This window comes from Paroedura picta, chromosome 4 (genome assembly GCF_049243985.1).
Source record: "Paroedura picta isolate Pp20150507F chromosome 4, Ppicta_v3.0, whole genome shotgun sequence".
Lineage (NCBI taxonomy): Eukaryota > Metazoa > Chordata > Lepidosauria > Squamata > Gekkonidae > Paroedura > Paroedura picta.
In genome coordinates this window covers 50,826,281-50,849,870 of record NC_135372.1, presented here as the reverse complement: position 1 = coordinate 50,849,870, position 23,590 = coordinate 50,826,281, and the positions used below count along the sequence as shown (strand labels likewise).

General features: G+C 41.5%; 2 protein-coding genes and 1 long non-coding RNA gene across 5 annotated transcripts in view; 1 reads left to right on the top strand and 2 right to left on the bottom strand.

Moving 5' to 3' along the window:
* Positions 1-6,769, bottom strand: part of FNDC7 (fibronectin type III domain containing 7) — a 28,401-nt gene extending 21,632 nt beyond the window's left edge. The window contains exons 1-4 of one of the 3 annotated variants that reach the window (XM_077332796.1): positions 6,620-6,769; positions 4,306-4,399; positions 2,598-2,616; positions 775-1,032 (exon numbers count right to left, since the gene is read on the bottom strand). In XM_077332796.1, coding sequence (XP_077188911.1) covers positions 775-1,032; positions 2,598-2,616; positions 4,306-4,368 — 340 coding nt within the window. In that variant the 5' untranslated portion in view covers positions 4,369-4,399; positions 6,620-6,769. Of the gene's footprint in view, positions 1-774; positions 1,033-2,583; positions 2,617-4,305; positions 4,439-6,619 lie in introns of those variants that run through there. The other 2 variants (XM_077332798.1, XM_077332799.1) reach the window with 2 other exon arrangements.
* A 177-nt stretch (positions 6,770-6,946) lies between these two features.
* STXBP3 (syntaxin binding protein 3) overlaps positions 6,947-23,590 on the top strand; it is a 38,233-nt gene continuing 21,589 nt past the window's right edge. The window contains exons 1-7 of the mRNA XM_077332808.1: positions 6,947-7,064; positions 12,154-12,203; positions 13,611-13,692; positions 18,742-18,818; positions 19,681-19,759; positions 21,464-21,564; positions 22,931-23,079. Of these exons, the coding sequence (XP_077188923.1) occupies positions 7,007-7,064; positions 12,154-12,203; positions 13,611-13,692; positions 18,742-18,818; positions 19,681-19,759; positions 21,464-21,564; positions 22,931-23,079 (596 nt within the window). The 5' untranslated portion in view covers positions 6,947-7,006. The remainder of the gene's footprint in view (positions 7,065-12,153; positions 12,204-13,610; positions 13,693-18,741; positions 18,819-19,680; positions 19,760-21,463; positions 21,565-22,930; positions 23,080-23,590) is intronic.
* LOC143835349 (uncharacterized) overlaps positions 16,828-23,590 on the bottom strand; it is a 27,481-nt gene continuing 20,718 nt past the window's right edge. The window contains exons 2-3 of the long non-coding RNA XR_013230106.1: positions 23,233-23,378; positions 16,828-16,952 (exon numbers count right to left, since the gene is read on the bottom strand). This is a non-coding gene — a long non-coding RNA (uncharacterized LOC143835349). The remainder of the gene's footprint in view (positions 16,953-23,232; positions 23,379-23,590) is intronic.

Genomic DNA, 23,590 nt, shown 5'->3' with positions numbered 1-23,590 from the left:
TACAACTGCTTTGGTTTTTCAGCAAGCATAAGAAAGTGAAAGTTAACAGGATTAGCAGTTGAAGAGCCTATGAGGAGGATGGAAGGAAGGAGGTTTTCACTGAGTAAAGTGCACTTCAACGTGTGATGTGTATTTCCTATTCTTGAACAGCAAGAAGTCAATAAGACTCAGATGGTTTGCAACCTGCTGCCCTAGATGACCGGATTATTCCTGTAAACTTTCAAAAAGCCTAGATACATTAATACATAGCAACAAGTACAGACAAAGGTTTTTCAGGATGTTTAGTAGCATGCAAACCCCAATGTGTGTCTCAGAGTGGCAATCTAAGAAGGCAAACTTCTTAGTCTATCTTAGCAATCTAAGAAGGCACCAAATTGAGATGACATACAGAATAGTATAGGAAGAGTAGGTATGCCAGCAAGGAAGTCTTTGCCACGTCAGATGTCAGTTCAAGTCTGCTTGTTGCAGTAGCAACTAGGAGACTCTGCTCTTTCCCTATTTCTGCTCTGCATTTGCTTCAGTTTCATCTCCCCTTCCCTGGCCCAGCCACAACCAAACAGGAGATAAATCGAGCCCTCACAGAATGACCTACTATCTCAAAAGCTCTTTAGTCACATCAAAATTCCTCTCCCCGTAACAATGCTGATAGGGCTGCAGTTTTAAGCAGCTTAATCCTGTGAAGGATCCTGTCATATGTCTTTTCAAAACACATCTCCAGTAGCTTTCAGTGAAAATAGTAACCCTAAAAACAAAATAAAGCAATCCCAGGCTTACCTGTTAACTGCATGGTCTGTGCTCCAGCCAATATAATTCCATTCTTGTCAACAGCATCTACTTTTACAATATAAACAGTGTTGGGGGCGAGGGAGGCTAGTGTACCTACAAACGAGAAATCACTGAAATAGGTTGACGGAGAGTGTTCCATGGTGTTCATAGGGGTTGCCACGACTCTGTAAGAAAGGGCTCCTGGAAATTTGGGCCACCGGAGGTAAATGCTTCTTGATGTCACATCATAAACAGATACAGAGAAACCTGTAAAACAGATATGCATATCCAGTCTCTTTAATTTGCCACAGAATAGTCACCAGCTACAGAAAATTGAGAGTATGTGAGTGAACACCTCAAGTAATGCAATAAAGTGTTCCCTGTTCCCTGGAGTTTTGTGATGGGATTGTTAACTCAAACTCAACAGTTATCAGCATCTCAACAAAGTACAATCCTCAGAAATTTTTGGAAGATAAACCATGATCTTGTTAGAACAAAATATCTGCGTCTTACGTAGCCACGCTGAGAAAGGTATCAGTATTCCATTGCAGGCTTTTTTATTTCTACAAATGACGATGGAACTCAGGCAGTTATGGTTTCTGGATTACAGACTCAATTTCTCAGACACAATTCTCAATATGTATGAGGGAGAAAATCTTGACTGTTCACACACAGTCACTCATCGGGGTCTAGTTACCATGTCCAGTCTCTCAGAAATCTACCCAAACATAGAGAACATAACTCTAAGAATCCCAGGAATGTTTTATTGTTGTGGAGTTTCTCTATAGCAATGAGGAAGTGTTAATTTTCTAAAAATGCATTTGTGTTGTGGCATTACCACATAGCAATGTGGAAGTGCCCTTTAAAAAAATTGGGGGCTTGGGGGGGGGGAGAAAGATGGAAATTTGAGTCCTCAAAACAACCGCTGTGTGGGGATTGGTTGCTTGCAGTGATTGACAAGCCGAGGAGTAGAGGGAGAAGTTTGCTTTGTTTTCCCTTTTCACCTCGTTGGGAGGCAAAAAGCCACGATGAGGCAGAGGGAAAATGCGGGAAGAGTCTCCCGTGGCTTCCAACTGCACATTTGCAAGCAGGAGGCGGCACGAGTTTAACGCCTTTGTGAAGAACTGGTCCATTATTTGAATTGAAATTAACTTTGAGTGTACAAAAGGAGGCAGGAGTAGAGGGAAAGGTGGAAGTTAATGAGAATGAATCTTGCTCTCAAATCTCCAAACCCTCATCTCAAGGCAATGTGGGCCATTACCTGTGAACCAATGCTTGTGAGGTAATAGGAATGGAGTATTTTGTGGGAAAGTGCTATAGAAATACTTATCATTATTTGTATAATGTACAGTAGTTTCTTAAAAACAGCATTTGAATCCAGTAGCACTTTTAAGACAAAGTTTAATTCTGCATATGATGTTTCAGATGCATGCACACAGAGCTGGTTCTAAATTACATTTTTCAGTGGCAGAATGGAACTCCCCTGCTACTCCCTTCCATTGCAGTCCACTGAATTATATTAAATGCTGCTCTTGGGAACAGGGAACCTTGAAGAATATGAAGGGGGCATGCAGAGAAAAGGGGGAGTCAGTGGAAATAGCTGGTTTAGTCTAAATCCAACCCATTAAATTTCATTTCAAGTGCCTCAGGTTCTGAAACCCCTCAAAATAACTAGGATAATTTGAAACATGTGAGTTGATATTACGGGCTCACCACCTAGTTAAGAGTATATGAAGTTCCTGAAATTATAAAGCTTAAAAACATGGAATTTAAATTTTCTTATCTTTATTTTTTTAAATAACTGCAAAAGGCAAATACCTTCCTTGTTTTACCTGTGTTAGCTGAGATAACCTGTAAAAGAAGATTGAGAGTATTTAAGCAAAGCATTGGGAGAAATCCTTTTTCTAGAATTAATTAAAACTTTATCTTTCTAGTGCAAACAATGATGTCTTAAAAAGTGCAAATAACTAGCCAAATAACATGTCATTTTGATATCTTGTTTAAACATGCATAGATATGTATAGCCTCTACAAAGCTATTCATGAGTTTTGGCATAGGTATGGAGATCAGATTACAAGTTCACCTTCCCCTCCTGGCATTTGGCTATTGATCCTGAAGGGAAAGTTTCCAATTGCTGACAGGCCAGCATGCTGATTTCAAACAGATTATACAAACATAAGAACCATTGTTTGTAGGTGAAGCTTCTTCTATGTAATATCTCCAGGCTGGTAAGAGAAAACTAGCTATCTCCACATTTGCTTGATATAGATTAGCATCTGGATCCACATCTGTTAAATCATGCTTATCAGAGTCCTAGTGACTAAATGTTTTCTGATGTGATGCACATCAAGACTGCCAGTTATCCTAAGTCACAAGTTGCCTACAAATACAGAAGGATCTACATCAGCCTGTTGAAGCTTCAGTGGCCCTAAGACAGGAGTTTTGGTGGGAGCCTGCATTAAGGATGTATTGGGAGGAACTCCCTCTCCCAGGACTTGGTGCATTTGTGACATGTCTCCTGAAGGAAGCTTAGGGCATTTTTGTTCTACAAGATTTCTGTCAGTGTTCCATGAGCAGCTTTGGGGATACCTGACTTATGAGTATTGATTTTATTATGTATATTTCTTTGGAGATTTTAGATTGTGAGCCATCTTGCAGCCCTTGAAAATGCTGAATGGCAGCATGTAACATGACTAAATCAATAATTCAGAGCCAAAAAAGTTAAAGATTTTTGTGCTAGATTTAACATGAGTCTGTGGACAAAAGCATATTTAGTTCACCTGAAAAGGGACTTGATGTGATATACTTTGAAATAGCTTTACGAAGGATCAAATCAGAGTAAACTGAACACATGCAATATGACTATTCTCTAAATAAAAGTATATAAAAGCATAGAGCCAGACTGTTGGTATCCTTACAGTGAGAACTATCAAATATTTCCATAGCAATGAGAGATTTTAAAAGTGGAGGATAATGGTTGATAGAGTCATAAGACAACCTTATTCTCAAATCAAGGATGGTATATCTTTTGAATATTTTTGTGTGAATCAGACTGCTTGTGTTCTGAAATTTCAACAATTTGTTTTCATGTATTCTTCTACAAGAAGGTAGCCCCCACTCAATATAGAGCAAATAAATTAGAAAAAAGTAGTAAAATGGGATGTAATATGTCACCTCAGTGTTTTAAGTTGCACTCAGGTCCTTATTATAGCAGATAAAACAATTCTAAGTATGTTTATTCAGAAAAAGTCCCACTGAGATGAATGGTAACTGTGTATAGAATTGCAGCTTACACTGAAATCCTAAACAGAATTATAGCCTTTAAGGTCCATTGACTAAGCTGAATATTGCCCTTCAAAATTGGCTTGATCTTAAATATTTTAGCTATTAAAATATTTTCTTATATATTTCAAGAGCAAAGCCAACATATATCCACAACAATTGGATTGTCAAAAAAATGGGGGGGAAAGTAGCATTGTAGATGACATTTGTTCAAACAAGTCTGTCCTGGAAATGAGGAAATAAACTGCTTTGACTCACCATTTTACAGCTGATGAGAATGAACCCAGAAAGTATGAAATGTCTATATCTTGTAGCAATCATTCTGCAAGCTGGACTTTTAGTTCCCCTTTCACTTATGGATACAAAGAGATCACCATCAGCAAAAATCAGCAGAAACCACCTTCTTATGAATGTTATCAGCTATGTTTTAGAAACAGAGTTTATGCTTGTCTGTAGCTCCTCCTCTAGCCTTGCCTAGAAAGGGTGGAGTGCAGATGGTGACCAGTCAAGTTTACCTAATTTTTTTCATCAAATGAATAAAACTATTTGTGATATCCACTGAATATGGAAATCACTTTTCCATTCCCTTTTTCTCTGTTGTTCATAGACATATTGAGTGATGTCTCATCTGAATTCTGAGCTAGAAATAGTTTTTGTTAGTTTTTACTCTTTGAACCTCCCTCTCCTCCCCCCAGTAATATTCTATCTCCTCTTTCAGTGGAGCATGTTTTATATCTTCTTATGCAGTTTAATAAATTATCCGTTTTGTATATCATACATTCAATTGTGTAAACAAATGTTACACACTGATCACTGAAAGTTCTGGATGCTTGTGGTACATGTCCTGGTTACATCCAGAATAGACTACAGCAGTGCCCTGTGCATGGGGCTGCCCTTAAAAAGTATTTGGAAACTTTAGTTGCTACAGAATACTGCAGTCAAGATGTTGACTGGAGTGAGTTGTAGGTACCTTACCAGTCCAGTCTTGGCCCACCTACACTGGCTTTCAGTTTGTTTTTGGACACAATTGAAAATACTGGACTTGACCTTCAAAGCCCTACATCGTTTAAGAGCAACATAGCTGAAGGACTGTCTACTGCCTTATGGACCTGCCTGACCCTCATGGTCATCCTCAGAGATCCTGCTTAAAGCACCTCCCCCGCCTTCTGAGATTAGGTAGGTGGCAACCCAGGAGAGGGCATTTTCAATCATGGCACCAAAGCTCTGGAACTCTTTTCTCAGGGAGATTTTTCTGTCCCCTTCTGTTGCAGAGGCAAAAGAGATCCAACTTCTACAAGAGGGTAGCCACCACTCAATATAGAGCAAATAAAGGTGTGTACTGTCAGTGTGTACTACCTGTGATGCTCTCAATGCACTGGTCTTGTTCACATGTTAAAGTGAATGCACATACAGCTTGCCTATATGTGTTACGGTACAATTATTTTTATGAAAAAACCCTTATCCACCCACTTTACAAATTAAACTGGGGACCAGTATTTGAATAAATGTGCAGTTTCAATCACACATTCAATTATATATGAATTGAATGTAACATGAGAATTAGTCAATGCATGTATAAAGTAAAAGCAAGTGTATTCTGTACACAGATAGTGTTCACTATAACTTATGGACAAGGCTACTGTTTTCAAAGCTTCAGGAAACATAAACAAAATACTATCTTTTTAATTGTATGGGTTGAGTTCATGTGTAGTGAAACCTGAAACAAGTGTGTCTCCTTAGACAAAATGGTGATCACAGGTATCAGGATCAACATGGGTAGTGTGTGCTCCTGATACATGAGGCAGGACCTCCCCAAAATCTCAACAGTTTTAGACTCTGATCTTCTACCTGAGCCTTCGGGGAGGGCGGTATATAAATATGAATAAATAAAATAAATAATAAATTCCTGGTAGAAGGGGGGGTGGAAAATGAATTATTTTCGCTTTCTGGCCTCACTTTCAGTACCTTTCTGTGCACAAATTATGTGCTTGTTCCATATGTCAGGCTAGTATGTCAAACTGCACTCTTTTCTAGAAAGGAAGGATGTGGCTTCAGTCAAACATGCCTTAGTGACTCTCATTGCACTCCGGAGACATGTTCTGTCTTTTTAAAAGATTTTAAAAACAGCTGGTTCAAAATGCTGCTGCAAGGTAGTTAAAAAGGTGCTGCCAGCATGGAATGCAAGAAACCAGTGTTGGAACCACTTAACTGGTTCAACTGGACTGTGAGGTATTACCCTGTCTTTTTCTTACCTCGGGGTCCAGCCAATTGAACTACTTGCACAACTAGTTTGAAACTAGTCAGATTTTCCCTTACAAAACCAAAATGCTTTCTGTAACTGCATTTTTGTTTTTAATAACTTGCACTGAATTTATTAGGGTGTATGGTTTGCAGTAAGATGTGGTCTTTAATTGGTTTTATGGTTTGGGTCTTCTTTAAACCAGCATGGTGTAGTGGTTAAGAACAGTGATTTCTAATCTGGGGAGCAGGGTTTGATTCCTCCCTCCATGTACAGCCAGCTGGGTGACCTTGGGCGACTCCTGTTAGAAGCTGCTCTCTCAGCCTCACCTACCTCACAGGCTGTCTGTTGCAAGGAGAGGAAAGAAGGCGATTGTATGCTGTATCAGACGCCTTTGGACAGTGAGGGCGGCTTTGTTTCCTGTTTCATGCTGAGAAGAGAGATTTAAACGAAAACAGCCGCTTTTATTGAATACCATAAACGACAGCGGGATGCACATTTCTACCGCCAAGCATTAAATGCAGCCGTCTCTTTGCAGAGTGAAGCGGGGTCTCAGACGACCCAGTCCCCCCCCCCCCCCGCAAATTCAAAAGCAAGGCGAGGGGTGCGGCCTACGCGGGAGTGGGCGGGAGCTTGCCTCGAAGGCCCGGGGTGAATGGCCTTGGTGGAGAGCGCGGAAGTTTTTCGTCACGTCAAGCGAGGTGGAGGCGCTGAAGGAAGATGGCGCCGGCGGTGGCTGCGAGCGGGGATCGGGGGCTGAAGAGCCTGGTGTGGCAGAGTAAGTGCCGGCCCGTCGTTGCGCCCGTCGCCTCCCTGCCCTGCCCTGCTCGGAAGTGCGCCCTGTTGGGGAAGCCGGGCGGCAGGCCGCCCCCTCTCTCCCTCCGTTTGCAGGAGGAGGAGGAAGAGGTTGCGGGAGGCCTCGGTCGTCCTCCGCTGGGCTGTCACAGGGCTGGCGGGGATGGCTGGCTAGCGGCTTGGGCGCTCGCTGAGGCGATGGCAGCGGCGCTGCGGGGAGAACCGCGCGTGTGGCTTGCGAAGTGGCCGCCCGGCTTCTCTTTTCCTGCTGGCTCTTGTCGAGGGGAGCGCCTTCTCTGCGCCAGGAAAAGTGTCACCTGCTAAATGTAGCTCCGTGGCTGCTGTTCAAAGGCACAGGAGGGGAACTAGCAGGGAAAGGGGCGGAAAAAGCGGCAGCCCTGTCCCTTGCGTTTGGATTCTGCTCTCCTGTCAGACAGTTTAGGGCGGTGGCTGGTATTTCATTTAATACACCTGCTTGCGCGAGTAGATTGAAGAGGGATAGGCAAGGTAAAAATGCGCTTATTGTAGTAACAGCAGGTTGATCTGCAAAACAGTCCGAGGTTGCTGAAGAGATGCTATGGGATCTGAATGAGTGACAAATAGCAGATCGGTGGTTGGGAAAATAACCTTGAAGGAGAGAAGCTCTCCTCTACTACCAACCTAGTCTCTCTCTCTCTCTCTCTCTAGCGTTTAAGACTGCAGTCCTATGAATTGTGCTCCCAAAAGCCATCAATTTAAATGGATTCGGCATCCTAGCTCTGTGTAGGAATGGGATGCAAGTGATGAAGGCAGTTGCAGTGGTTTGTGTGTAGCTGATGTTTAAGAACTCATGTTTGGTGATCTCTCTGTCTAAGATGTAATATTTTAAAATAAACAGCTTTCGGCTTCCCCCCCCCCCCTTTTATCCTGAGAGTACAATGGTGGATTATGATTTATACCCTACCTATAATAAAGTCTTAATGCAGCAATAAACCTTGATTTCTGTGCTTATATTCTCCCTCCCCCCTTCCCCTACTGTCTATTTAAAGGTGAAAATGAGGGTCAGAGTGGGTGTTTCAGGGTAAAGAGACAGTTTTTTCAATTATCTACCGTTCTCCTAGTAATTAAAATCATTTTGTTAAATTACAGGAAATCCTGGTTCCTTTGGAGCAGATAATAAATGTTATGAATTGAGCAGTGTCTGGAGATCTTAGGGAAAATGTACTGCAGATTTTGTACTGCAGAAGAGTTGGGAACTGCTGGCTTTACTGTGGGTGTGACATTGATTTGATGCATTTTGCTTAAAATGTTTTATTCAGTCTGATCTTGATTACAAGTTTATTACAAGTCAATTCTGTGAGGAAACCCATTACCGACCGATTACAAAAGTCTCTGGAGAACTTCAAATGGTGCAAACTTATAGTTGGTTTCTGTTGAAGCTCACAAGTACTGATCAAGGTCGAAATGTTAGATAGTGAATGCTGCAGAACGGAAAATATTGGAGCAGGGAATGCAGTAGCTTCCATTAGAGAACAGATGCATATCTTATAACAAGCCTATGTTCTAAAAGTAATCTTAACATTGATCATTTTAAGGAAGAATAATTGGCTGATACATATTGGAGAGAAATTCCTGCAGCTTACATTCCTTCAGTGTGTCACCCCTATGCTTATTTCTTCCTTGTCCTGCATGAGAGCCAGTAATGGTTAGAGTGCCTGACTAGGATCTGGGAGACAGCCTTGATTCCCCATTCTGCCACTGAAGCCTGTACATACTTGCAGTTTGACCTCCCTACACTGGATCCCCAGTGGGAAGGAAGGCAGGATATAAATGAAGTAAATGAATTGCTCCAATAGGAGAGGGGTGAAGTAGTCCATGATAATAAGATTTTTGATTCTTGAGTTGGTTGATAGCCTGTCTCTTTTCCCTGCTGCACACTCAGATAAGGGAATAGCTCACTGAGCTTCATATAAATATCTAGGAAGACCTTGTGGAGTTCTGGGGCAAGAAACATTTTATTTTGATGGTTGTATGTTGTGATATATTTCTCAAGGAGATTAGAATTCACTAAAAAGTGGGAACTCTTTGGGCGTTGGCTCTGTCAAATCTTCATCTATCCGTCCAAGTGGACTTCTATTTATTTATTTTTTGTAATAGGCATTATTTTGTAGTGTTCCCTTTATCCCACCAAACACTGCTGCTTGAAATGTATCCTGAAATATGACATCAGGATATTTTTACAATCTGTAAAATAGAATCTTGAAGCCAAGACAAGCTCCTGTGCCTACTTTAGCCAATTAAGAGTATGGCATAAGCCTAGACCAGGGAAGGAGATTGGTCTTTTTGTTTATTTTTGCACTTCAAAAAAATTAATATTGATAGCACAATATAATTTCTTAAACCGAAGGACTACCTGAAAAAGTAATACACTGGCAGCATTGTATTTTGTCATTTTTATTGGCAGTAGGAGTTCTTTGCATGTTATGGAGGTGCTGCAATTGTTAAAACCATACCGTATTGTCTCTGGCAGCAGCTATAAGGCAGTGACAAACAGGAAAATCTGATCATAGGAAAAATATAAGGAAGTGCAATTACCTCTTTTGCATTAAACATTAAGGGAACTGCACAAGAAACACTGAATAGAGCTTTCCTTCCTTAGTTACAGGAAGGCTGGAAGCCTGATGAATGCCATTCAGATCCCAAGTCTTGCTTCTGCTTGATCCGTGCCCATTTCTATTGCAGAGGTGGCCTTTTGTTGTGCATCATGTTTTTCATGCAACACCAAGATCTTTTAGTAGTGAACCAAAACGTGGCTAGTGTCAGATGGATTCAGTCCACACTAGAGAATCATCCCTGCAATGGGCAAAGTTGCAGCAGAAGCCAGGCTTAGGATCCAAGCCTGAACTAGCAGAAAAGATTGAATGTACTTTTAAAATGAATATTTCAGTTTTTTTCTGCAATATTATAAGGGTGTTAAAATAGAGCTAGTTAAAAAAGAAAAGATCAATAATGAATGATTGGCAATTTATTTTATTATTATTATTTATTATTATCCTTTAATTTATATCCCGCCTCCCTCCCCGGAGGCTCGAGGTGGGTCACATAAAACCAATCCCCTAAAAACAGTAATAAGAACAATAAAACATAGTACATAGTACAAGGCAAGACAAGAATGGCGGCCAGGTTCATGCAAACTATCCCAATTTCCATAACCCCATTAAAAGGAAGAAAAGGGGGGGTGGTAGCACACGCAGCTGCCACATTTGTGAGGGCGGGCCGGATCTCCCTTGCTGCCCGGCCTCAACCAAAAGCCTGGCAGAAGAGCTCCATCTTGCAGCCCCTGCGGAATGTTGAAAGTTCCCGCAGGGCCCGCAGCTCTTCCGGGAGCTCATTCCACCAGGTCGGTGTGTTAGTTATAAATGGCATCTTCAGGCATCTCTGCATTATTTGGAACAGCTGTTGGGGAAAGAACCGATAGCATTCAGAAGGGATAGTGGGGGGAAAAAGTACTAAGGGGTGTGAGGGGCTGGGATTTGGATCTAGAAACATCAGAAGTGAACTCCTAAGGCAATTCTTGAGTTGATGGAGGATGGGCAGAGGATAAAAGTTGCAATACGCAAATATGCATCAAGAATCTAGCAAAGAGGGACTTCTAGATTTTTAGTCTGCAGCTAACTTCAAACAATGGCTATATTTTGAATTGAGCAAGAGATGGAAGAGCCACCCATGCTTGCTTGCAATGCAGTGTAAGCTAAAATGAAGGGCTCCTTTGATATACTTGTGGGACAACCTCTTACCCTGCTCAAGATCTTCAGCCACAGAAGTGTGAAACTAGCCTCAGTCAGAGCCAGGGCCTTCTCTGCCCTGGTGCTGGCCTGGTAGAACAGTTTTGCAGGGCCTGTAAGACAGAGCTGTCCCACCAGACCTATGGAAACATCAGCAATACCTGGCCTCCCTCCACAGACAATAATATGTCATATAGTAAATTCCAGCTCAGCACTTTATTCCACCTCCATCCCACCAGAGGGAAGGTGTTGAGTCTTTAGTGTTTTCATGATAGATCAAAATTTTAATAATGTTTTAATTAACTATTAATGTTGTAAGTCTCCCTGAGCCCTCGAGGAAGGGACTCACTCACTCACTCACTCACTCTTTTCCAGAGTGAACACCAGCAGTAGCTTTGTGAGAGGGTGCTATAATGCTCAGTTCCTGTTGTTAGGGAAGAACTCCGCTAGAATTTTTGTGCTGCTGCTGCTGCGGAGTAAAAGAGCCTGATTTCCCACTCTTCCACATGCTGCCAGCTAGGTGACCTTGGGCTCGTCACAGTAATACAACACTAATATTAGGGCTCTCTCAGCCTCACAGGGTGCCTGTTGTGGGGAGAGAAAGAAAACGCGATTATAAGCCTCTTTGAGACTCCTTGTGGTAGAGAAAGTGGGTTATAAATACCAACTCTTCTTCTCCTTGAGATGCCTCAAGGGTAGCAATGTCCTTGGAACAGGGTAATTTAGGATTGCCTGTGATCCTGCCTTTTTCCAAAGTCTTCTGACACATGTAGAGAATCTGTAGGGAGGTTACTTTGCTTCTTTTTGCTGGCCCTTTTGTTCTTCAGTCTTCCAGAGGACCTAGGAGAAGGGTTGAAAGAACCTGCTCAGCTTGGAATTCCTTGATGTGTAGTAATCTGCCGAAAGAGGGGTATCTGGGTAACTTATGTGTGTATGGGGGGTGGGGGTCAGGTGCCTATCCTTAGTCTTTAGACTGAACTCTTAAACTGAATGATGGGACTGTTGTGCTTGAAGGAGGGGAAAATATGATCTCCTGTATTGCAGTGACAAATTCAAAGAGGTAGATTTGAAATCTGGCTCCCTGGTTTAAAGGACTACTAAATGTTTTTGCAGGCTTTTATTTTTTGCAGTTTTACTGCTCTCTCCCTTCCCTCCCCCCAAATTGTTAACCAGTACCATTTAATATAACTGTTTAATTATGTGTATTTGTTTACACTGTACACACTGTTATGTGCTGTCTAGACCTATGATACTGTTGTATGGTTATAATACAGATGGTGTTTCTTAACCAGCAGTTTCATTTTTCAGAGCTAAAGACATCAGTGTTTGATGATTGCTGGAAAGAAGAAGAATGGAAGGTAAGATTAATCAGTGACTTGTGAGTATCACAGTTTGGGGCCTCATCCATCAGCTAGACAGTATGCTCTTCATACATTTATTTAAGGCACTAGTCTGAAACCCCGTTGCATCCAGGAATGCAATGGGTGATAGCAGTGGCCCCCCCCTTGAGGGATCCGCCGCTGCCCCACCTGCCGTTCCCTCTTGTGGTTGGGCTCATGGCTCTACAGCCAGCCGGCCTGGCATGCAGCCAGTGTGGTTGTCATGCTGCTGGTTGCCTTGAAGTGGTTGTCATGCTGCTGGATGGGGCAATGGCTCTGCAGACTTGCGGCCGGCTTCTGGATGCCAATGTTCCAGGCGCTGGCCCAATCTGGGCATGCCCAGATTGGCCGGTGCAGGGGGAAGCACAGGCCGAACAGCAGCCCACCTATAGGGGGTTTTCACAAATATTAGAGCCACCAATGGTTAGGATGTCTGCATACAGTGATGTGGAGTAGAAAATTTTCAAGTGCTATGTATTTAGATTATAGTACGATAGCAGCTAAATATCAGAGTAGTTCAGCAGTGGAATCGACTGCCTTAGAAGTTAGTGAGCTCTCCCTCACTGCTGGTCATTAAGCAGTACCTGGATAGATACTTATAATGGATGCTTTAGGCCAGGGGTAGTCAAACTGCGGCCCTTCAGATGTCCACGGACTACAATTCCCATGAGTCCCTGCCAGCATTCACTGTCAGGGGCTCATGGGAATTATAGTCCATGGACACCCCTGCTTTAGTCTGATCCTGCATTGAGTTGCAGGTTGAACTAGATGGCCTGTATGGCCCCTTCCAACTCTATGGTTCTGTTTCTCCAGGGGAAATTTTCTGTCCCACATATGGGATAAGAAGCATGGGCAAACCCTAGTATTGGTACGTGGTCCAGGTTTGTACATGGTATATTTGAAACATTTTAATTTTGCTAATATTATTTATTTAAAGTCTGGGTTCATAACTTCCTGGAAAGCTCACATCATGGTGTGCACTGTTTTAAGCTTCTCAGGCCGCAGTAGGTGATTTTTCCTCCTGCAAATATTTTAACCTCTTCTTAAAATATAAGCCAAAGAATTTATGTTCAATTCAAGCCAAAGAATTTATGATCAGTGTTATGTACACCTATTCTTGTTTCGTAGGCGTCCTTACCAACCAAATGAATGAAATATTTCTTAAAATCAGAAATCCCCTCAGAGAGGATAAAAAGCAAAACAGTCACATTGTAGAAGTGCTGTAACAGACTGATAGCATATTAAACAGCTTGACATTTGTGTATGTGAGGTGGTGACCAATATGTAGTTTTAAGTTTATGATCTCTGTAAAAGTGGATTTAAATGTAGATATCTAGAGTAATATTTAGTTGCCTAAATTACTACTTATACTTTTTTTTTTAAAAGATAATTCTTCTTGATGACTTCACTACAAAGCTTCTGTCATCATGCGGTAAAATGACAGACTTATTGGCAGAGGGAATAACTGGTAAGTACCTGTTGAGCAGATGCCTGTCTTTTCATGAAAGCAAATCTTGTCAGCTGAAGCCTTTGCAAGGAATAACCAAAAACTCTCCCCTATCCTTTAAACTCCTGAAACACTTTCGCCACCTTAAAGGTTTTCTAAGAAGTTATCTGCTTAATGAGCCAGACGTGACTATTTTTACAAAATACCAGGCTCTTCATTGCTGTTCACATTTCTTAGAATCAGATTTGACCATTCTGGCACTAAAGGAGTTTGTGTATCTGTAACCACTTTCTGGTTCTTCCTCTTTATTGGAGAAAATATACAGAAGTTCTTAAGAACAGTTGCAGCTCTTAATATTTCACAAATTGTCCACTGCCAGCTGGAGAGGAATCTCATTGTAAGGCGAATGGGCCACTCCATTAGAAAAAAAACACTAAAACCTTGCGGTTGAAAGAGGTTGGTGGTGTTGAGCACTGGTTATCAACACTATTCTTTATTTTTTTCCTCCCCCTCTCATACTTTCTTTTAGCCAAGAAGGCACTGACTGAATTAATGAGTAAGGTGTGGTTTGGGAGTCTAAGTCATTATTTAATTTTTATTTATTTGTTTCATTTACTTTCTCACTGCGACTCAAGGCAGATTACAAATCATAAAAATCATTTCAAACAGAAAGCAAAGCTGCCAATGAATAATGTAAATAGGGCTAGGATTACAGCACTAGCAAACAATGCAGGGAGGAAAAATCCTGTCTATGGCAATAAAACCAGTCTAACTCATGACAAGCCATGATGCAAAAATTGACTTGCAATGGTAAAAGACAATGCAGTAAAGGAAGTTGATACACACAGTAAACAATGCAATAGATTACAATGCTGTTCCTTATGAAAATGACCTCCTGAGCTGTTTCATATGTACTACAGTTCTCACCCCTTTATAAAACCACTTTTATATTGTATATTTTGTATATTCTGTAAAGTGACGGAAGTGTGGGAGCCTTCCTGGCCTAATAATGCTGGTTCCAGTATAACCGCTAGGCTCTTAACTGAGTCAGCAAGTTTCAGCAGGACCCCATTAAAAGTAAGAAGCACAATGTCCTTCCGGGCCTCAGTCTTCCCAACCAACATTATTTCTGTCTTGCTGATATTTAGTTTGTTCATCCTTTGCCATTTCACTACAGCAGTAGGGGACCTCTACAGCATCTACTAGTTCAGGACCTCTACAGCATCACCAGGCAGTTTGGAAGAAGTAACATAGAAGTGGGTATCATCAGTACACTGGTGATGGTCTGCTTCAGAGCCATAAATGAGTCCCTCTAAGGGGAATAAATGAAAAGTGCATGCTTCAGTTCCTCTGAAGGATGTTAGGTTGAGATTTCAAGGAAAAATACCTAAAGACTTGATACCATCGGTCTTTCATCAATGAGAAGGTCCAGTTTTCGATGGAGGAACATTAATCCCCTGGCCTCATACCAAAGAACAGCATCTTGATAATGGTTAGGGAGTTGCTTCCTTTAATTATGGGATTAGATGCTGTCATCACTCTGAGAAGCACATGAGGATGGTGCATTTGAGGAAGAAGGAAAGCCAGCATCAGTGAATAGTAGCTGGGAAATATTAAAGTTGTGGATGTTTCCTTTGCTATTATTTTCCCCCCAGCCATTAAAAGCTGAGAAGTGGAAGAAGCCGAGCTAATGTTCTTCCACATCACCATTTTTAGATTTCAATACCTGCCTTTGTCCTTAATAGCATTCTAAAATCACAAAGGAAAAAATATATACATTAAGTCTCCTGGTTCAAAGCAGCTGTCAGTATGTCACAATTAAAGTACAAATAAATGCAGCCTAGAGGATCTCCCAGTTCACAGAGTCTCACAATATAGATATATGGTAGAAATGAGTGCAGCAGTGTAGTCATAGAGTTGTAGTGCACAGGAGCACTGAGATTGATGGATACCCACTCTTTTTTTTACTGTTTTACATTTACATTTTACTCCACATCTTCCTTCTCTGTTGCTTCATTTGCACCTGTACCTCAGGCTCCTGACACCTTCTGTATTGAACAAAGGGAGCAGCATATTTGCTTTATTGACAAGATCTGCCTTTTTTTTGGGGGGGGGGGGTCCTTGATTGTTTCTTCATCTGTAGTAATGAAGAGTATAGAGCAACAGGATTTGTACCAGGCTGTTGATCTCACAAGGTGTCACCCTGATCACTCAGTATCAGGGAGTGATTAAAATGTTAGACTGGGAAACCTGAATCCAATTACAGCTCTACCATGAATCTCACTAGGAAGAGGGCCTGTCAGGTCAGACCAGTGGCCCTCATTGTGTTTCCCGCGCTGACCTGGAGGACCAAAAAACAGCATAGAGCCAATGCCTTCTAACATCAGTATTCAGATGTTTACTACCTCTGGGTAGGAGGCTCTCATTATTCATCATGGCTAGTAGAAGAAGAACTGTGATTTAAAAATAAGTTTTGTAACCTGATTTTTACTGTCCGAATGGGTCTCACAGTGGCTTACAATCACCTACCCTTCCTCTCCCTCAACAGACACCCTGTGAGATAGATGGGCCTGAGAGAACTGTGACTAGGCCAAGGTCACCCAGTTGGCTGTGTGTGGAGGGGAGGGGAATCAAACACAGTACTCCAGATTAGAGGCCATCACTCTTCACTACTGCACCAAGTAGTCATTGATGGCCCTGTCCTTCGTGAATCTGATTAATCCATTAAAGACAATCTGTGCTAGTGGCCATCACTATACCTATGAGATCACTTTTGGCCAGTTTTCAAACTATTATAATTCTACAAGAATAATTATTATCATTACAAATGCCTGTGGGTGAAAGAAATTACAAATGCTGCCGTAAACTATGGGGGTCAGGGTAATAATTAAAAAAAAAAACCTGCCCAAATGTTCATATAGATTTATCACAACTGTCTTAAACTGTGGATTACTTCTTATTGAACCAAGCTTTTAGAAGTCACTCTGCCAGGATATGGCCACTCAAGAGATTACTTCCCTACTACTTTCACTTTCTGACATGCTTTTGAACAGATAAAGAATAGTAAGGAAGGCAGACAGATGTATATAGTCACATGGAGTCCTGCTATCATAGGCGCCTGCATATTAAGTACAGTAGCCAGTTCAAGAATGCCGCTTGCAATTAACTCTGATGTCTGTCCACTGTAACAACCTGTATTTTGCCCAAGCTACTCCCTGTTTTGAGCTGAGTTACTTTAGTTTTTCTTCTGGTGAGCATCTTCCTACAAGCACATACACATCCTGTGGGAGGAGGGAGAGAAAGCAGCATGCAGTCACACTGTTTTGTCATTTGAGGAGATTTGTGATTTTGGTTCTTAGCTGTGGCCTTGGCATGATTAGATTATTCTGCCTGCTTGTTGTTTTGTTTTGTCCTATGTTTTATGTAAAGTTTTTTAAATGTATATTTTTGTAAGCTTCTTTGTGTGGATAAAATTAAGAAAATAGTCCTCGCGATCTTTGTTTCTGTCTTCGCCCAAAGTCATTCTATCTCACTAGTTTTGAAACTGCATGCTAAAGCCTTGGATGCTAAACTAAAAAATAGTTTAAGCTCTAACCCAGGGATTCCAAACCATGGATCTGTGGTTCGGGGGGGCCCCCCGGGGTCCCTGAAGGCCCCAGGAGTTCTGAAGGGGTCCAGGCTGTCTTCACAACTCCTTCTCTTCTATTAGTAGTAAAGGCAGGGGGGAGGGAGCAAAAGGAGGGCTAAAAGTATGGATAGTGATATCACTTCTGGAGGTGTGGCAGGGGTTGACAAGCTGACATCACTTCTGGGGGTCCTCACAGTCTGAAAAAAAAAATCAGGGGCTCTTCTACAGTCAAATGGTTTAAAAAGGCTGCTCTAACCAATGGTGGGATTTTTGAGCTGATGCTCCACTTTCTCATAGGTCCGAAAAAGGAACTCCACAATAATTAAGAAAACCTTCTGAAATAGTGGCCTAAACGTCTAAAGCTTCATCTTATCTTGCTTAAACTTCTCCTGGGAGTGGGGGTGGGCCTGTATGATATTTCCTGTGTGTTCTTATATCTGTAGATTAGCCACAAATATCTGTGTTTGTGTGTGATGAGTAATAAAAAAGTAGGACTGGCAAAAATTAATCAACCTTAACTGATGAGCCTGCCTCTATGAACTACTCTGCCATATAATCCTAGTGGAAGGAGATCCTAGCCTTTTCCATCATGCACAATCACAGACATACACCCAGTAGCAGATCCATACACTGGCCCTGCGGCAAGCTGACAAATACTAATTTTAGATATGAAAATCACTAAGTAACAGCAGCAGTTAATTACCAGTTATTGGTTTCTCTGGAGCCTGTATAGAACAAGGTTCTACTTAACATGTGGGTGAAATCACAGAAACACACAATTCCCTAGGTTAGAAATAATAATACCTACTATCAACACTTTCTTCAAGCTAACGGTATTATTTACTTTATTTAGATGCTTATGCCCTGCTTTCCTCCCAAATGGGGACCTAAAGCAGCTTACAATATTGTTCTCCCCTCCTTCATTTCATCCTTACAGCAATAACCTTGTGAGATAGATTAGGTTGATACAGTGACTAGCAAATTTCAATGGCAGTGTGGATTTTTTGTTTCAGCCCTCAGGGAGTTTTTATTTCAACCCTCCTTTTTTCTTTGAATGGTTCTCAGCTGCTCTCCATATTCTATAACTACTTCTAGAGTGTATACAGTCCCCATTAGGCCCATTTGGGGGGGGGGGGTGTTACTTATATGGGAAATCTTCCAAGTATGTAGAAACCTTACTTTGTCTGTGGGTGGTCTTGTTTTACTGCTTTCGTGGTGGAATTTGCTATTTCAATAATACATCATACAGCATACAGTGTAGTAATATTTTGATCTTCATAGCATAAGGTAAGTTGTATTTTAGGTTGTATTTTAGGCACAGTTTTTTTTATGCAACAGACTTTAAATATGTCAGCATAAAATATAGACAGCATTTCAACAGATCGTTATAACTTTTGTAACTATAAGGTACTTTTTTGCATCATTGATCTCTTATCTTATAGTTGTGGAGAATGTTTACAAAAATCGTGAACCGGTCCCACACATGAAAGCCATTTATCTCATCACACCTACAGTAAAGGTTCGTTTTCCAAAGAAAATACTGCTGTAGATTATTTAATATATCTCCTTTGTGTCTTGTGTAGAAGTTATATATAAACTAGCAGAAAAGCCCGTTGTATTCCTGAATCCAACGGGTGCTAGGCCACCCCCCCCCCCCCCCCGGGCAAGCCAGCCAAGGCCTGGAGAATTGGAGAAGGATGCAACCAGGGGTGGGACATCCTTCCTGGTTGGCTGTTCGTTGGATGGATAGCCAATCAGGAATGGACAGCTGGAATAGCCGACCTGATTGCTGGTTAGGCAGTGAGTCCCAGCTCCTCCCAGCACCCCTTACTGGCTTTATTAATGGTTACAGATTACAGATATATTACAATTTTATCTCTTATGGTAAATTATGGCTTGAATTACTGATCTAACTCACATGACTGGGTTAGATCCAAACCCCTTCTGGGTTAGATCCAAACCCTTCTGCAAAGCCACAGAACACTTCTGCTCGTATAAAAGAGGTAGTTACCACATTTCATGCCAACTGTTCCCTGACCTTCAGTAAGTTTTTTGAAAAGTACAGGGGAAGCTGCAACGGATACTGAGAGGTGGGAAATATTGATGTCCACTCATTTATGCTTTGCTTACTTTCCCCGAGCCACCTGCCTTTCACAGTGGCAGTGCAAAAAAGCTCAGAAGAAGGCCAAACTAATCTGCCATCAGACTAATTTTGAAGGGTTGTCTTGAGATATTTTAGACTTACTGGTCACTTCTAGAATAATACTGCCTAGAAATAGATAATTAGTATTTTTAAATGCTTTCTCAGTGTCTTGAACAGGCAAAATAGCATTTGGTAATGATATTCATAATTAACTACAAAATACTGTGTTAATTTTCAGTCTGTAGAGGGGCTTATAAGTGACTTTGCAAGTAAATCAGCCAGCAAGTACAAAGCAGCCTATGTTTACTTCACTGACTGTAAGTATTTATTGATTTATGCAAATGAATGCAATTTTCTGTTTTCTACTTCTCCTTACCCTCCCCCCCACCTTTTTTTTTTTTTTTTTGTATCTATGACATTGAGCAACTGGAGGGTATTCACCAGGAGTCAGATGGAATGGAAGAATTAGGTTTAACTTTGGAGGCGGTAGGAAGTGCCATCAAGTCACACCTGACATGGCGATGCCATAGAGCTTTCAAAGCAAGAGACATTCAGAGATACTTTGCGATTGCCTGCTTCTGCATCACAGCCAGCTGCTATTCACTGCCTTGCAAATGTGGACAGATCATTAGAACTTCAGCTGACTGACACTCTTCACATGTCTGGGACACGTTTTGCTCCCTCATACATTCTGGTTCTCTTCCTTCTTTTGTGTTTACACAAAACAGAGCTTACTTACGAATAAGAAAGAGTTTTGAGTAGGGGACTATGCTCAACCAAACCAAGCTGAAGAAATATTTTAAAAATATCTTACCAGTATCTTCAGGAGATTATTTAAGCCAGTTACAGATTTTCTGATCTTTTTGGGTCAACCAGGACCGGGGCATTATGAGCTCCCAGAGTACACCCAGGCCCTGATGAAACTAGTACAGTTCTGCAGGTCCTGTAAGATGTAAGATGGAGTTGTTCTGCGAGATGTTTGATTGGGGCCAGTGAATTAGATCAGTGGTCCCCAACCCACGGGCCGTAGCCCGGTGCCGGGCAGCGAAGGCCTTGGCGCCGGGTCGCAGCTCCATCTTCCGCCCCCCCCCCCCGAAGCGAGAAGCTCGCCAGGCCGCAAGCAAATCGGCCGCCGAAGCAGCCGATTAGCTTGCGGCCCAGCAAGCTTCTTGTTTCGGGAGGGGGGGGAAGAGAAGCTTGCCTAGCCGCGAGCTAATCGGCCGCTTTGGCGGCCAATTTGCTGGCGGCCCGGGGGGGATGGGAGAGGGAGCCGTGGCCACCGGCATGGCGGCGGCGCAAACGCGCATGTGCGGACTGTCCGCGCATGCGCGGGGCCCCGGGCCGCCCTCTCCCGCCACTCCGGAGCAGCGGTCCGCAGCAACCGGAAGGTTGTGGACCACTGAATTAGATAACATCTACCCCCCACACACATCAAAGCCACCTCTGAACTGCAATCTTGTTCTAAGAGAGCTGAGCGATATAATATCTGTCTAGTCGATGCTGACATTGCTGCACAACTTAATTTTAGTTTAAATCTTATTTTATGTTTTTAATTAATGTTATATTTAAATGTTGTACACCACCCTGAGCTGGTCTTCTGGGAGGGTGGTATAATAACAACAACAACAATAATAACAATTGCAGCTTAATAAAAAGCTTGCCTCAGTCTATGCAGTGCTGTACATATTTGGGGAGGAAAGTCAAAGGATTGGGTCAAAATTATCATAAGCACAACCCTATTTATAGAACAATCTATCCTCTCTGCTCCTGAAACATTATCCTTGGTGATAGGAGACTCATATGGGCAGGGTGCGATGTGATGATCTGCACATGAACAGAACAGTTGGCAAAAATCACAATCTCTTTCTCTCTTCCACTGGTGGAAGTGCCCTTCTGCCTGTGGAAAATGAGGTTTGGATCGAACCCTTGGCTTTTTCTTAGTTGCATTTTTCAGTTTGGTGACTAAGGCTTCCTTTGCAGAGACATTACTTTTAACTTCTTTCCATTTGTTTCCCTTTCAGTTTGTGATGACAAACTTTTCAACAGAATGAAGTCATCTTGTTCAAAGGCCATAAGACGGTGCAAAGAAATAAATATAAACTTTCTCCCCTATGAATCACAGGTAAAACTTAGTCACTGAACTGTTATTTCTGAGTCCTTTTACAAAGTATCTACAGGACATAGCAGAGCCAGAGCACTCTCTATGTGTATGCAACAAATCTTCGGGGGCACAGTAAAAAAGTGCAAAATGTGGCATTAGGTTTAGTGGCCAACTTTATGAGAATGTTGTATTGTTTTTAAAGAAAAAAGCGTGTAGCAATGTCCACTGAAATTATATTTCCAGTGATTTGTGGTGGGTATTCGGTGTTCTGAATAGCTCCTTGCCCCTTCTCATGACTAACAAAACCAGAATAAATCACGCAAAAGCAAAAGAATGCAGAATTATGCAGAGTAAGATATACAAATTTACCCAATTTGCACAATATATGCAAATCCTACATTTTATTTTTTCTTGGCGCTGAATTTCCATGCTTAGATGCAGAATATTAACTTTTTATTTCAGCCTGAGGTATTGATGAGACGTTTGAACATATCAGTGTTCCTAGAAATTATGTAAGAAATAGGTGTCTTCTAAGAAGTTTCTAGTTGAAATTTCATATCCCTGAATCAGGTGTCAGTTTAATTTTGCCAGGAAATCTTTAGACATTAATTATGTCTGCCTCATCTGGGGAACGAGAAGTGTTTCCCCCTTGACTCGAAACTTTTATCTATTTCAGTTCTTTAGATGCTTCCTTATATACTGAATTATCTTTTCATGTGTTAGGGCAGACAATGTCTGACTCAAGATTAGCTCTCCCATTCATTATATGGGTGTATGATATTTGAATTTATAGGATTACCCTAACACATCAGAGGCATGGTTCGAATTGATCTTCTAGGTAACTCCTTTGCCTCATGAGAGAATTCCGTAACTGGTTTCCCACTGTTGAGACAATTTTCATGGAGAAAAGCAAAATGCCTCATCCCTTGAGAAAGAGCAGGTTTGAGTAGCCACACTTTTATAAAGCCCTTTAAAAGTTCAGTCTAGAAAGGAATTTCCTGTTTGGAATTTGCCAAAGTAGTTTTGAACATATGCTCAGATTGGTGATGGAAGTTATTTTTACACCAGGAAGCTGTGAATCCTGTTGATAATTTGCTTCATTAGTAAGTGGGAAGGACTGTACTTTTATAAGGTCATATTAAAATAGGGATGTCTAGATAATAAATATGTACTCTGCAGAGATTTTCTTGTCTTAAATATGCTAGAAGTTAGAGGAGGTGGGAAATTGACCCCCCATTAGATAACACTGAGCTATGTATGATGAGATATTCTTAATGAATGTATTTTGTAAAATCATAGTTCTCAAATGATCTTCTAATTAAATTACTGACATTCTAGTATCCAGTTGCAGTCTAATGAAACTGTTTCTTGATTATGCTTGACTTAGGTATTTACTCTTGATGTCCCGAATGCGTTCTATCACTGTTACAGTCCCAACACAGAGAAGACAAATGATGCCGTACTGGAGCAAATGGCTGAACAAATTGTTACCTTGTGTGCAACTCTAGAGGAAAATCCAGGTGTAAGGTACAAAAGGTAGGTCAGAAAAATTGTTTTTAAGATACTTCAGGAATTGTGAATGTTATGGTGGCTACACAATAAAAGAATTCTGTACTGTTTGGGATTTACCATGTTGTCTTTTGAGAAATGGAGGAGCCAGTTTGTGGTAGGGAAAGCTTTTGTGCTTACCTTTTCTATTGTTGGACAGTACCCTCTTGACAGGAATTTCAAAAGATGAGTTGAATGCCAAAAGAAAGAAAGAAAACAAGAACTGGCTAAGATTGTGTTCATTCACAAGTGGATGTCCTAGTCTAATGTTGTTCCATGTTCTCTGTCTGAGAAGAAAGGGAAAGTTAAGAAATGAACAAAGCTAATTAAATAGCCTGGAGGATCATTGTCCATGGGGTCGCGATGGGTCGGACACGACTTCGCACCTAACAACAACAACAAAATTAAATAGCTGCATATTAGGGAGTTCTGTCTTGTCAGCTCCATATTCAGAAATGAGGATTGTGCAAAATACTGGAAGTGGGGTAAGGGTGTTTGG